Consider the following 13,498-nt stretch of genomic DNA (forward strand, 5'->3'; position numbering starts at 1 on the left):
CCATAGCAATAAACAATAACTTACTATAACTGATTATTAGCCTTCTGCAAACAGAGGACATTCAGATCCATCTGCACCTCCAGAACTCTGCATTCTCTCATCATTTAGATAATGTTTATTTTTCCTGCTAAAATGAACAACTTCACATTTTCCCACATTATACTCCATTTGCCAGATCTTTGTCCATTCACTTAACCACTCTATATCCCCTTGAAGCCTCCTTATGTCATCTTCACAACTTATTTTAATACCTATTTACAAATTACCAGTTACACCTTTGGTGCTTTTATCCTGTCAGTGCTGTGGCCTCAGCCTTTTACAATTCATATAAATTGCCATTCAGACACTGTATGTTTCCTGTTAGGCAGTCAATCTTTTATCCATGCCAAATATTACCTCCTATGCTGCAAGCTGTCACTTTCTGTGATAATATTTGATGATCAGATGTATCTGAAAATCTGTGTATAGTGCATTCATGGAACAACATGCATCACAAGAATAGACACTTCAGCCCACCATGTCTGCACCAACTATGATGCCAATCTAACTAATCCCATCTGCCTGTAAATAGTCTCTAACCCTCAATTCCCTGCCTGTTCATTTTTCTGTCTAAATGTTACTTAAATGTTTTTATTGTATCTGCTTCCACCACTTCCCCTGGTAGCATGTCCCAGGCATTTACCGCTCTCTGTGTAAAAACAAAACTTGCCTTGTAAATCTCTAAGTTTTCTCCATCTCATGTCAAAGCTATGCTCTCTAGTATTTGACATTTCCACTCTGGGATAAAGAGTCTGACTATCTACCCTATATTAAATTTATATGCTTATATCAGTTTGCCCCTCAGCCTCCTACGCTCCAAAGAAAACAATTGAAGTTTATCCAAACTCTCCTTATACTGTAGCTAATACACTGCAATCCAGGCATAATCCTGATGAACATCTTCTGCACCCTCTCCAAAGCCTCCACATCCTTCTTGTAATGGGGCAAGCAGAACTGCACACCATTCTCCAAATGTGACCTAACCGAAGTTTTATACAACTGCAACATGACTTTCCAATTTTTATGCTCACTGCCCTGACCAATGAAAGCAAGCATGCCATACACCTTCTTTACCACTCTATCCACTTGTGTTGCCACTCACAGGGAGCTCTAAACTTTCACCCCAAGGTCCCTCCGTACGTTGGTGCTCCTAAGGTTCCTGCCATTTACTGTATACTTTCCTCATGTATTTGACCTCCAAAATGCAACATCTCACATTTGTCTGGATTAAACACCATCTGCTATTTCTCTACCAAATTTTCCATCTGGTCTATAACTTGCTATATCATTTGTAAATCTCCTTTAAACTTTCCCCCTTTTACTTCAACGCTACACCCTCCAGTATTTGACATTTCCATCCTGGGAAAAAGATTCTTGTCTATCTATCCTACCTATACCTCTCATAACTTTGCATACTTCCATCAGGTTGCCCCTCAGCCTCTGAAGCTCCAGATTAACCACAATTCTACCATTTTCATGTCATGCGCAAATTTACTCATCAGACATTTTCATCCAGGTAATTTATATACAAACAACAGAGATGATTCCCCTTTATACATAACATGTTACTTTTTCAAAGTACTTCAATAAGTTAGTCAAAAATGATTTCCCTTCACAAACCCCTGTTGACTTTATCAAAATGCCTTGAATTTTTCTAAGTGCTGTGCTCCAATGTCTTCAATACTACCTTCTAACATATTTGCTATGACATATGTCAAGCCAACTGTCTTGTAGTTTCTTGCTTTCTTCTGTACTCTTGTAAATACATGAGTTAAATTTGCTGTTTTCCAAACTGATGCACCCCTTCCTGAATCTGGGGAATTTTGGAATATTAAAACCAATGCATCAACTATCTCACTAGCTGCTTAAGACCCAGGAATAAAATCAATCAGTACCCAAGGAGTTGTCAGCTCACTGCTCAGTATCATTTTGCTGGTGATTATAAGTTCCTCCCTTCCTTCCAATTCCTGATTTAAAGCTATTTCTGGGATGTTCTTTGCATTCTCTATAGTGAAGACTGATGCAAAATACCTATTTATCTGCCATCTCTTTGTTATCCACTTATTAACTCTAAGACTTGCCTTCTGTAGTACCAATGTTTACTTGGCTGACAATTTTTATATAGAACGAAACTGTTACCACTTGTTGGTGCATTTCTGGCTAGCATTATCTTTATAAGATAAGATAAGATATCTTTATTAGTCACGTGTACATCGAAACACACAGTGAAGTGCATCTTTTGCATACAGTGTCGCCACACTTCCGGGGCCAACATAACATGCCCACAACTTCCTAACCTGTACGTCTTTGGAATGTGGGAGGAAACCGGAGCACCCGGAGGAAACCCACGCAGACACGAGGAGAACGTATAGAATCCTTACAGATAGCGGCCAGAATTGAACCTGGGAATATGTTCTTCCTTGTTAATATTTCACTCATTCTTTGCTGTTTTCATATTCTGTCTCCTCTGAGCTACCACTGTCTTTGTGCAATTATATGCTTCTTCTTTATGTTTCACATTATCTTTCCATTTTTTGTTAACCATGGATGATAGGATTACCCCTTGGAATTTTTCTTTCTTGCTGTAGTATCTATTGTGTCTTTTCTAAAAGATCCTTTTAAGTATCTGACACCGCATCTCGATTAATTCATCTCTTAACTAATTTCACTTTACCTAGCTCTGCTTTCACGCCCTCATAGTTGCTGTTATTTCAGTTAAAATGCTAGTCTTGTCTCCCATTCTCATTTCCCTCAAACTGAATGTGGGGAACAGTCACATTAGGCTGAGTTCGCCCATCTGTTTTTTCCAGTTTATGTGTAGATTAAAATTCCCATGATTTTCACTGTACCTTTCTGACAAGTTCCCATTATTTCATAGAGTCATACAGCATTGCAATATTCCCTTCAACCCAGCGAATCCATGTCAACCATCAAGTACCAATTTACACCAACTCTATACCGATTCCAATTTATTCTCCTACATTTCCCTGAACTTCCCCAAGATTCCAACAGACTAGGGGCAATTTACAGTGACCAATTAACCAACCAACTCGCATATCTTTGGGATGTGGGAGGAACCCCAAGTATCTGGAGGAAACATATGTAGATACAGAGAGAAAGTGCAAACTTCACAGAAAGCACTGAAGGCCATGATTGAGCCCAAGTTGTTGGAGCTGTGACTGAGCGTCTTTGCTAGCTGTGTCACTATAATCTGTCTGACTATGCAGTTGTAATTAGGGGCCCTGTGCAGCACTCCCACTAATTACTTTTTACCAAAACTGCCATCCACACTGCTTCTACATCCTGGCTTCCTGAACTTGGGTCAACCCTCTCCTTTGCTCTTCCAACCACTGGTAGTTTCCTGTCCTTGCAATGTGTGATGTATCCTTAAATATTCATGTCATCCTGCAGTCATAACTCAGTAATGGAATCTGGTCATACATATTTAGTTCTATGCACACTCTCAGTTCATTCATTTTGTTTCAAGTGCTGAGCCTGATACAGAGCCTTTAGTTTTGTGATTTTTTAATTAGTTTTCCAACCTCTAATATTATCTGCTGATTTATTCTGAAGTTTGTACTCTCTATGATGTATGTTTACAATTCTGTTATCAATAATTTTCTCTCTTCGCTATGTCTCTACTCTTCAATTTACCACGTCTTTACAACTTTGCTCCCTTGCCTCAACTATTTAGTTAAAATCCTCTCTACTTCACTAGTTCTGCAGGTCACTAGAACACTAGTCCAGTATGGTCCAGGTGTAGGAAGCTCCCACTTCTACCACACACTCCATCAGTTCCCTAGCCCCGACTGCTTCATTTTCACCAAGGACATCCAGTCCCTGCATACTTCTGTTCCCCATTAGAAAGGCCTCAGGGCTCTCTAATTCTTTCTGGATAACAGACCCAACCAGTTCCCCTCTGCCACCACCCTCCTCTGTCCGGCAGAACTGGTACTCACCCTCAACAACTTCTCTTTTGGCTTCTCCCACTTTCTCCAGACTGAAGCTGTAGCCATGGGCACTCACATGGGCCCCAGTAGTGCCTGCCTTTTTGTCGGCTACATGGAGTGATCCATGTTCCAAACCTACACCGGCAAAGCTCCCCAACTCTTTCTCCGCTACACTGACGACTGCATTGGGGCTGCTTCCTGCACCTGTGCTGAGCTCGTCAATTTCATTAACTTCGTTACCAACTTCCACCCTGCCCTCAAATTCACTTGGTCCATCTCCGACACCTCTCTCCCCTTTCTGGATCTCTCTATCTCCATCTCTGGAGACAGATTGTTCACCAACGTCTTCCACAAACTCACTGTCTTCCATGGTTACCTTGACTACACCTCTTTTCACCCAGTCACTATTCCCTTCTCTCAGTTCCTCAGTCTCTGCCACATCTGTTCTCATGATGAGGCTTTCTACTCCAGGACATCTGAGATGTCCTCTTTTTTTCAGAAAACAGGGTCCCCACCCCCCACCCCCATACCCCCTCCCCCCACCCCCATACCCCCTCCCCCACAGCTATCGATGCAGCCCTCATCCGCATCTCTGTTGCATGTCTGCCCTCATCCCATACCCCCCCCCCCAATTCAACAGGGATAGGGATTCCCCCTGTCCTTGCCTACCACCCTACGAGCCTCTGTATCCAACATATCATTCTCTGTAACTTCTGCTATCTCCAATGGGATCCCACTACCAGGCTTTTTCCGCCCACCCCCCTCCGCTTTCCACAGGGATCGCTCTCTCTGTGACTCCCTTGTCAGCTCGTCCCTTCTCACCGATCCTCCTCCGGGCAATTATCCCTGCAACTACACTAAGTGTTACATCTGCCCCTACACCTCCTCCCTCACCCCCATTCAGGGCCCTCGACAATCCTTCCAGGTGAAGCAGCACTTTACATGTGAATCCGAGGGTGTTATTTATTGCATCTGGTGCTCCCAGTGCGACCTCCTCTACATCGGTGAGACCCGACGCAGATTGGGGGATCGCTTCGTCAAGCACCTCCACTCCGTCCAGTGTACCAGCCGGGATCTTCCAGTGGCCAGCCATTTCAATTCCACTTCCCATTCCCACACCAAAATGTCTGTCCGCAGCCCCTCTACTGCTGAGTTGAGGCTAGACACAGATTAGAGGAACAGCACCTCGTACTCTGCCCTGTTAGTTTCCAACCTGACAGCATGAACATTGATTTCTCTAACTTCCGGTAACTACTCCCCCCTGTTCCCCTCCTCCTTTGCTTTCTCTTATCCCACCGGCCCCATCACCCCATCTCTTTCCCCTCCCCCGCCCTCTCGATCTGCCCGTCACCCACACATTCCTTCCTCCGGTTCCCCTCCTCACCTCCTTCCCTTTATTCCATGGTCCACTGTCCTTTCCTATCAGATTCCATCTTCTTCAGCCCTTTGTCACTTCCACCTATCAGCTCCCAGTTTCTTACATCATTCCCACTCTCCCCCTCCCCCACCTACCTATCTTCCCCCTCTCACCCGCCAGCTCGTGCTCCTCCCCTTCCACCCACCCTTTTATACTGACTATCTCCCCTCTTTCCAGTTTTGGTGAAGGGTCTCAACCCGTAACATCGACTGTCCATTTCCCTCCATAGGTGCTGCCTGTCCCGTTGAGTTCCTCCAGCATTTTGTGTGTTGCTCCAGATTTCCAGCACCTGCAGTCTTTCTTGTGCCTTCTACCACACTGATATTAGAGGCAGGCATCAATTCTCAAATCTTATTTGCCACACGCCAACTTGCATGTGTCCAGGTAATAATCCAAGGATTATTATCTTTGAAGTTTTAGAGTGATTCCTGGCTCCTCGTGCTTATTGTGCAGAACCTCTTTTTTGTCCTGCCTCTGTCATTGGGACATTTTATCATGGCAACTGGTCTTACCCCTCCTACTGTAAGTTCGTCTCCAGCTGAGATCACACTGACATCCAGATGATTCAACGTGACGTGGCCATGTCTCATCACTTGTTCTGCCTTCATATGTATGAATTAATTACTTAAATATTGAATTCAGTAATTTATTTTTCTCTTTGTTATGTATTTATATTAACTTACTACCAGTTCTGTACTGTTTTAAACTAGGGATAAACTAGACTTTAACCATTTACTGGAAACCGCCAAACAGCTTGCATCTTTGCTAACACTGCTCAGAGATTAACTGATGTTGAAGTGTGGCCCTCATGGGAGGAGTTGCATTTAGAAATACAGAAATTGCAGAGGAATTAAACAACATCTTGTGTCTGTCTTCATGGAAGAGGACAGGACAACCTACTGGAAGTAGTGGAGAACTACAGGTCAAGAATAAATACGGACCTGAAAGATATTAGCATTAGTGAAACAAATCTGGTTTTGGAGATATTACTGGGACCACTAAATCCCAGGACTTGATGACTGGTATTCTAGTCTTTTCAAAGGAGGTGACAGTGGAGAAAATCGATGCAGGGGTTGTTCCGTTGATTCTAGAAAGGTTCCCTCAGATTAGAAGGTAACAAATGTAACCCCACTATTTAAGAGAGGAAGGACAGAAAAGAAAGAACTGTAGAACAGTTGGCTTGAAATCAGTGGTGGAGAATGCTGGAATCCATTATAAGGGAGTGGTAACAGGGTACTTTAAAGTAACAATCAGCTTGGACAGAGTCCACATGGTCTTATAAAAGGGAAATCAGGTTTGACTAATTGGTTGGAATTTGTTGAGATTACAACCAGCAGAATAGGTGAAGGGGAACCCACTCATGTGTAGGCTCATTCTTAACGTCGCTAATTACAGCAAGCAGATGAGAAACTACTCAAAAAATAATCATATTATTACAGTACTGAGATTAAAAATGTTTTTGGGTAAAATGTGATAGAATTATTTTCATGTGATGTACATAGGCTACATCTAATTTCTTTTAACCTCTGTGTCTTGATTTCCTGAAAAGTTACTACTTTCATTTATGATACAAGATACTGTTCATGACTTAAACTGATGGTTTAATGAACCCAAGAAGTGATTTCATAGTTTTTTTTTAAAAAAGAGCAGCCCATGTGGAACAAAATCCTGGACTCCTGTCTTTTTTGAGCAATGCAGTAGAAGAATCATATTTGACATATCTTTAGTGACGTTCTACTTCTGTGAAAGAACTGAAGTATTTGCAGAGTTTATTATCAAACTTTGTTTTTCTTTTGCAGACCCACCAAAAGATAATGGAGGGTCAGAAATTACCAAATATGTACTGGAACTCTCTGGGCTGAAAGGTATGTGGAATTATTTGTTCAGCTGATCACGCCACATTTTCAGCATTTTCAGTTTTTAAGTTAAAGTCGCAGCGTCAGCAGTTTTTTTGTTTTTTGACTTTTAGAATTATTTATTGTTTACTCCAGACCTTAAATACTCCAGCACAAGTTTTCTTGTCTGGCTTCCCCAAATGAGAAAAATGAAATCATAAGTTTTGAGTTGCAAGTATATGCACTTGATGCAAAGCACTTTTTACTTTGCATAGACTTGACATGTGCTGGGTAAATTTGAAAAGCCGAAAATATGAATGAAACAATGGGTCATTTCAACATTCTGAGGAAACAAATACTTCTTTGGGATGAAAAAATACCAATGCCTAGAATACTGTACTGCATATTGTGCAATTATTATTCCTAGAGGAAAGTGCTGTGTCACTGCAGCATTTGCGACCATTTGCAGCATGTACCATCCTTGACCAAAGTAACAGTGAGCAACAGTCCTCATTAAGTAATATTTGGGAAATGTGAAAACACCTGGCTGTTTAAAAATGTCATCTGAATAACGCACATACACTGATGATATTTGTTTGTATTTTTCAGAAAATGAATGGGATACGATATACAGTGGAACAATCAGAGAGCATGTCTGTGACCATTTAAGTCCAGGGGTACAATACAGAGTAAGGGTTTACTGCATTAGTATTGGAGGACAAAGCCAGGTAAAAACAATTATAAAGTCAACCTTCTGTGTCAGCCTTCCATGAGGGACCTTCTCAAAAGCTTCACTAAAGTCCTTGTACACAACATCCACTGCCCAACCCTCATCTATTATCTTTGTCACCTCAATAAATTCAAGTTTGTAAGATGTGACCTTCCCTGCGCAAAGCCATTCCTAATAAGAATATGCTTTTCCAGGTGTGAGTAGATCCTAACCCTAAGAAGTTTCTCCAATAATTTCCCAACCACTGATGTAAGACTCACTGGCCTACAGTTTCCTAGTTTGTCCCTGTTGCCCTTCATAATCAGAGGAACAACATTGGCTACTCTCCAGTCCTGTGGGACCTCTCCTGGGCTAAAGAGGATACACAGATCTCTGCCAAGGCCCCAGCAAAATCCTTGCTCTTCAAGAGACCCAACACCTCCTCCCTCTTGATATCAGCATGCCCTATAATATCAGCATACCCCTCCCTGATCTCACTATCCTCCATGTCCTTCTCCTTGGTGAATACAAGTTACTCATTTAGTACCCTGCTCACTTTCTCTGGCTTTAGGCATAAATTCCTTTCCTTTTTCTTTTTGACTAAATTTGCAACATCTTTCATCCTCCAAGGTTCCCGAATCTTGCCATCCTTGTCTTTCTTCTTCAGAGGAACTTCTTGGTCCTGAATTCTGGCCAACTGTCCTTTAAACGACTCCCAGACATCAGATGTGGACTTACCCAGTGATAGTCTCTTCCAATCTACTCTCCCAGCTCCTGCCTAATACTGTTGTATTTAACCTTTCTGCAGTTTAGCACTTGCCCCTGAGGTCCAATCTTATACATAACTACCTGAAAACTTATGGAGTTATGATCACTGTTCGCAAAATGCTCTCCTACTGAAACACCGATCACCTGGCCAGGCTCATTTCCTAGTGTGGCCCCTTCCCTGGTTAGACTGTCTACATACTGTGTCAAGAAACCTTACTGGATGTGTCACTGCAGCATTTGCAACCATTTGCAGCATGAAACCTACTACAACAACTCTGTTACTTTTACAATTTTCCATATTCTGCCTCCATATGTATTCTTCTATTTGGAGGCCTCTTGTATAACCCCATCAAAGTGATTGCACCTTTCTTATTCCTGAGTTCTATCTGTATTGCCTCACTGGATGAACCCTCCAGGATGTTCTCTGAATGCTGGTGTGACATTCTCCCTGATAGTGCAACTCCCCCACATCTTTACATCTCTCTCTATCTTGTCTGAAACATCTGATCCCTGAAACGCTGTTCTTCCAGTCCTGCCCTTCTCTCAACCAAGCATCTAATATGGCTACAGCATCATAGTTCAATGCACTAACCCAGGCTCTAAGTTGATAAAACTCCTTGCATTGAAGTAAATACACTTCAGCCACAGGCCCACTGTGTTCACTAACCTGGGCTTTCCTGCCTTTGCTTTCAGAGGTACTTGACCTAACCTCTACCTTTCCTCAATCCTTCCACTTGCTGCTCAGGTTCCCATCCCCCTGCAATACTAATTTAAACCCTCCCGAGTAGCACTGGCAAACCTCCCTACGAGGATATTGGTGCTCCTCCACTTTATGTGGAACCCATCCTTGTGCAGGTTCCACCTGCCCTGGAAGAGGGCCCAATGATCCATGTACCTGAAGCCCTCCCTCCTGCACCAGCTCCTTAGCCATGCATTGAACTGTCCTGTTTTCCTATTTCTTGCCTCGCTAACTTGTGATGCGGGGAGTCGTCCTGAGACTACAACCCTTAAGGTTGACTGATTACATTCCCCAGGACTGGGCTTTGCACTGCCTCATCCCTAGTAGAATTATTGGAATTAGAATTGGTTTATTATTGTCACATCTACCAAGGTACTGTGAAAAACTTGTGTTGCATACCATTCATACAGATCAATTCATTACACGGTACATTGAGGTAGTACAAGGTAAAATACAGAATGCAGAATAAAGTGTCACAGCTACAGAGTAAGTGCAGTGCAGGTAGACAATAAGGTGCAAGGTCATAACGAGGTAGATTGTAGGGTCAAGAGTCCATTTTATTGTACTAGGGAACCATTCAATAGTCTTACAACAGTGGGATAGAAGCTGTCCTTGAGCCTGGTGGTATGTGCTTTCAGGCTTTTGTATCTTCTGCCCGATGGGAGAAGGGAGAAGAGAGAAAGTCAAGGGTGGGTGTTTACCAAGACAGCGAGAAGTATAGACAGAATCCAGGTGGGGAGGCTGGTTTCTGTGCTGTGCTGAACTGTGTCCATAACTCTCTGCAGTTTCTTGTGGTCCTGGGCAGAACAGTTGCCATACTAAGCCATGATGCATCCAGATAGGATGCTTTCTATGGTGCATCAATAAAATTGATGAGTGTCAAAGGGGACATACCAAATTTCTTGAGCCTCCTAAGGAAGTAGAGTAAGCCTCCTTGGCCATGGTGTCTATGTGATTGGACCAGGACAGGCTATTGGTGATGTTCACCCCTCGGAACCTGAAGTCCTCAACCCTCTTGACCTCAGCACTGTTGATACAGACAGGAGCATGTGCACTGCACTCCCTTCCTGAAGTCAATGACCAGCTCTTTTGTTTTGCTGATATTGAGGGAAAGATTGTTGTCATGACACCATGCTCTCTATCTCCTTCCTGTGCTCCAACTCATCATTACTTGAGATATGGCCGACTATGATCGTATCATCTGCAAACTTGTAGATGGATTTAGAGCAGAATCTGGCCATGCAGTCATGAGTGTATGGGGAGTAGAGTAAGGGGCTAAGGATGCAGCCTTGTCGGGCACCAGACAGATAATTCAATTATTAACATACTGGCACAAAACGTTCTCCTTTAAAAATTCCAGCCTGTCTAATCCTTTCACACTAAGGCGATCCCAGTTAATATTGGGGAAACCCCCTACTCCTTCAACCCTATTCCTCTACATATCCATTCCTTTATCTCCCACTGACTGTTGGGAGGCCCATAATACAAATTCGGCAAAGTCTTTTTTATTTCGAAGCTGTACCCATTTGGCCTAATTTGAAAAGCTTTCTAACATATCCTCCCTCAATACTGCTATGATGGTCTCCTTTCATATTATATATCATACAATATTTTGTTTCCTTGAACTTTTGAATTTGTCATGGGATTCCAGTTCCTAATCCAAAAGCAACTGTCACTTACCAATATACGATCAAGGAACAGAACTTTATTTTTGCATTTGTCACATCACAGCCTTCAGGACTCAATAATGATTCAAAAGTTTTAGTTAAACAGCCATTTCAGTACAGTACACCACAATTCCAGAACTCTGGTCTTATTTCTCTCCTCTTCTGGTATTTCACATGTCATTCACCTCTTCTTTCCTCTTCTTCTGACACGCCTTTTGTTGCTCACTGGCCTATCCCGTCCTCTATCGGCTGACCAAACCACCACTTGTGTGTTCAACCTCTTCTGACCTCCAACTGCTCAAAGAACTGGGTTCTAATGACAGGATGTTCACCTGAAATGTTAATCCTGTATCTCTCCAGCCAGAAATTGCCTGACCTGCTGAGTATTTCCCGGATTCTATTTTTTTCTGTATGTAAAACTATCATGGACCTGGATGGGGTAGTTGGTAAGAAATTATTTTCCACATAACAGGGGTGTTTAAAACCAGAGAGCATGGTTTTAGACTAAGAGAAAGGATATTCAGAGGAGATCGGAGGAAGATTTTTTTTTCATCCAGAGAGTGGTTGGAATCTTGAATGCACTGCTTAAGTGGGTAGTAGAAGTAAAGACTGACACAACATTCAAGAAGTATTTAGACAAGCACTTGAATTGCCAAGGCACAGAGAGCTGCCTTGTAAGTGTTGGTAAATGGGATTAGTACCGATGGGTGCTTAGTGTTTGGCATGGACATGGTAGGCTGAAGGTCCTGTTTCCGTGCTCAGACTCTGTTTCATTGAGATTTCGTTTGAAATTATTTTCTCTTATTAGGTTTAGTTGTATTTGCAATAAGTTTGATTTCTCCCAAATTCCCAAACTGCAGGAAGGCATACAAGGCTGATCCTGCTTTCCTGCTAATCTGCTTGAAGACTTTGCTTCCTGGAGCTACTTGCAAACAATGTTGTCACCTCTGGATATCCTTTCAAGCAGGTTAAAAAACTGTGCCCCCACTTCCAATGGAGTTGTTGTGAAAGGCATTGTGAGGTTCTCCTTAGTGATTCAGTGTAAGCTAATAAGGCAGGCATAAGTTTGCAAGTAGTCACAAAACTGGCACCTTTTATTTTACAGTGATCAGATTTCTTAGTCAAAATGATTTTTAAAAAACCCGAAGGATTTCTCATGAGCTTTCCTCTTTGCGTAAGTTTACTGAGGAATTAGGTCCAAGATTTTTTGCTGAAGACCCTTTGAAGTTAAGGAATACCCAGATGTAATTCAATGCTGCCTACAGATCTGTGATACCTTGTGTTCTTCAGCAATATTGATCTTGTGTCCATAGCAAAGCCTGGTATAAGTTTTATATAGATGATATCGAGAGCTTTATATATAGCTGAAAATCCCTGAGAGGCCACATGAGAAAAGATAAATGCTTTATGTAGAACATTAAAAAAACTGGAAGAGCTGACCTGAATGATTAATTCACAGTTCATAACTTTTGAAATGTATCCCTTTTCCCCTAAATAACAGGCATCTGAAATATTGACTGTGCAAACTGCTGCAATTCCTCCTGGACCCTGTAGCAGTCTTCAACACTCTGGTAAATCTAAAGCAAGAGAAGTGTCTCTCCGATGGGGTAAGAACCTTCCTGTATGTAGGATTCTTTTTGGTCAATGCACCACTTGCATCTTAATCTAATGTTTTCTTAAATTTTCTTTTGCAGTGCCACCTGCTGTCAATGGTGGCTCTGCAGTCACAGAATATACTGTGGAAATCGGAGAGCCAGAATCGAATGATCGGAGATCTGTCTACCATGGTGCAGAACCAGGGTGTACAGTAGGTGGTCTTTTGCCAGGGAAAATGTACAGTTTTTGGGTGAAGGCTGCAAACAAAATTGGGGTAAGGAACATGATCAGGTGATAGAACTGTATGGCGTTGAATTGTATTATTCTGAGTATGTTAACAATGGAAAGTAATATCAACTATGTGACTGGCAATAAAAGGAAATTAGTGAAGTTGAAAATTGTATTGTTGTATAATGCTGTTCTCATAAATCTTACTCTAGTCACCTCATTAAAACTCAGCTTGAAGTGTGGATTAGAATTAATATTGTAGAACTGCATGTAATATGCATTTCTAATTTGTAATCTGCTGTAAACTGTAATTAAGTAGAATTAATAACTTTAACAAAGGGAGCTAGATACTTAATGCACACAAATGTGTGAATAATTATTTATCAACTCTACTTAGTCCATTTGTAGTTAAGGCATATAGAATATTATGGGAAATTTGCTTTCTGTAGTATCAAAAGAAATTTGGACAAATCAATACATTTCCAAATGGATATTGTGAAAAGTTTCCCTATTTGAAGTCCATTTAAAGGACTTCAGATTAAGATGATCA

At 41.8% G+C, this 13,498-nt stretch overlaps 1 protein-coding gene across 1 annotated transcript in view; it reads left to right on the plus strand.

Moving 5' to 3' along the window:
* The window catches only part of LOC127573137 (fibronectin type-III domain-containing protein 3A-like), a 144,314-nt gene that overhangs the window by 110,869 nt on the left and 19,947 nt on the right, over positions 1-13,498 (plus strand). The window contains exons 16-19 of the mRNA XM_052021068.1: positions 7,206-7,271; positions 7,851-7,969; positions 12,626-12,731; positions 12,819-12,994. Of these exons, the coding sequence (XP_051877028.1) occupies positions 7,206-7,271; positions 7,851-7,969; positions 12,626-12,731; positions 12,819-12,994 (467 nt within the window). The remainder of the gene's footprint in view (positions 1-7,205; positions 7,272-7,850; positions 7,970-12,625; positions 12,732-12,818; positions 12,995-13,498) is intronic.

Source organism: Pristis pectinata, chromosome 8 (assembly GCF_009764475.1).
Source record: "Pristis pectinata isolate sPriPec2 chromosome 8, sPriPec2.1.pri, whole genome shotgun sequence".
In the NCBI taxonomy this organism is placed as follows: Eukaryota; Metazoa; Chordata; class Chondrichthyes; order Rhinopristiformes; family Pristidae; genus Pristis; species Pristis pectinata.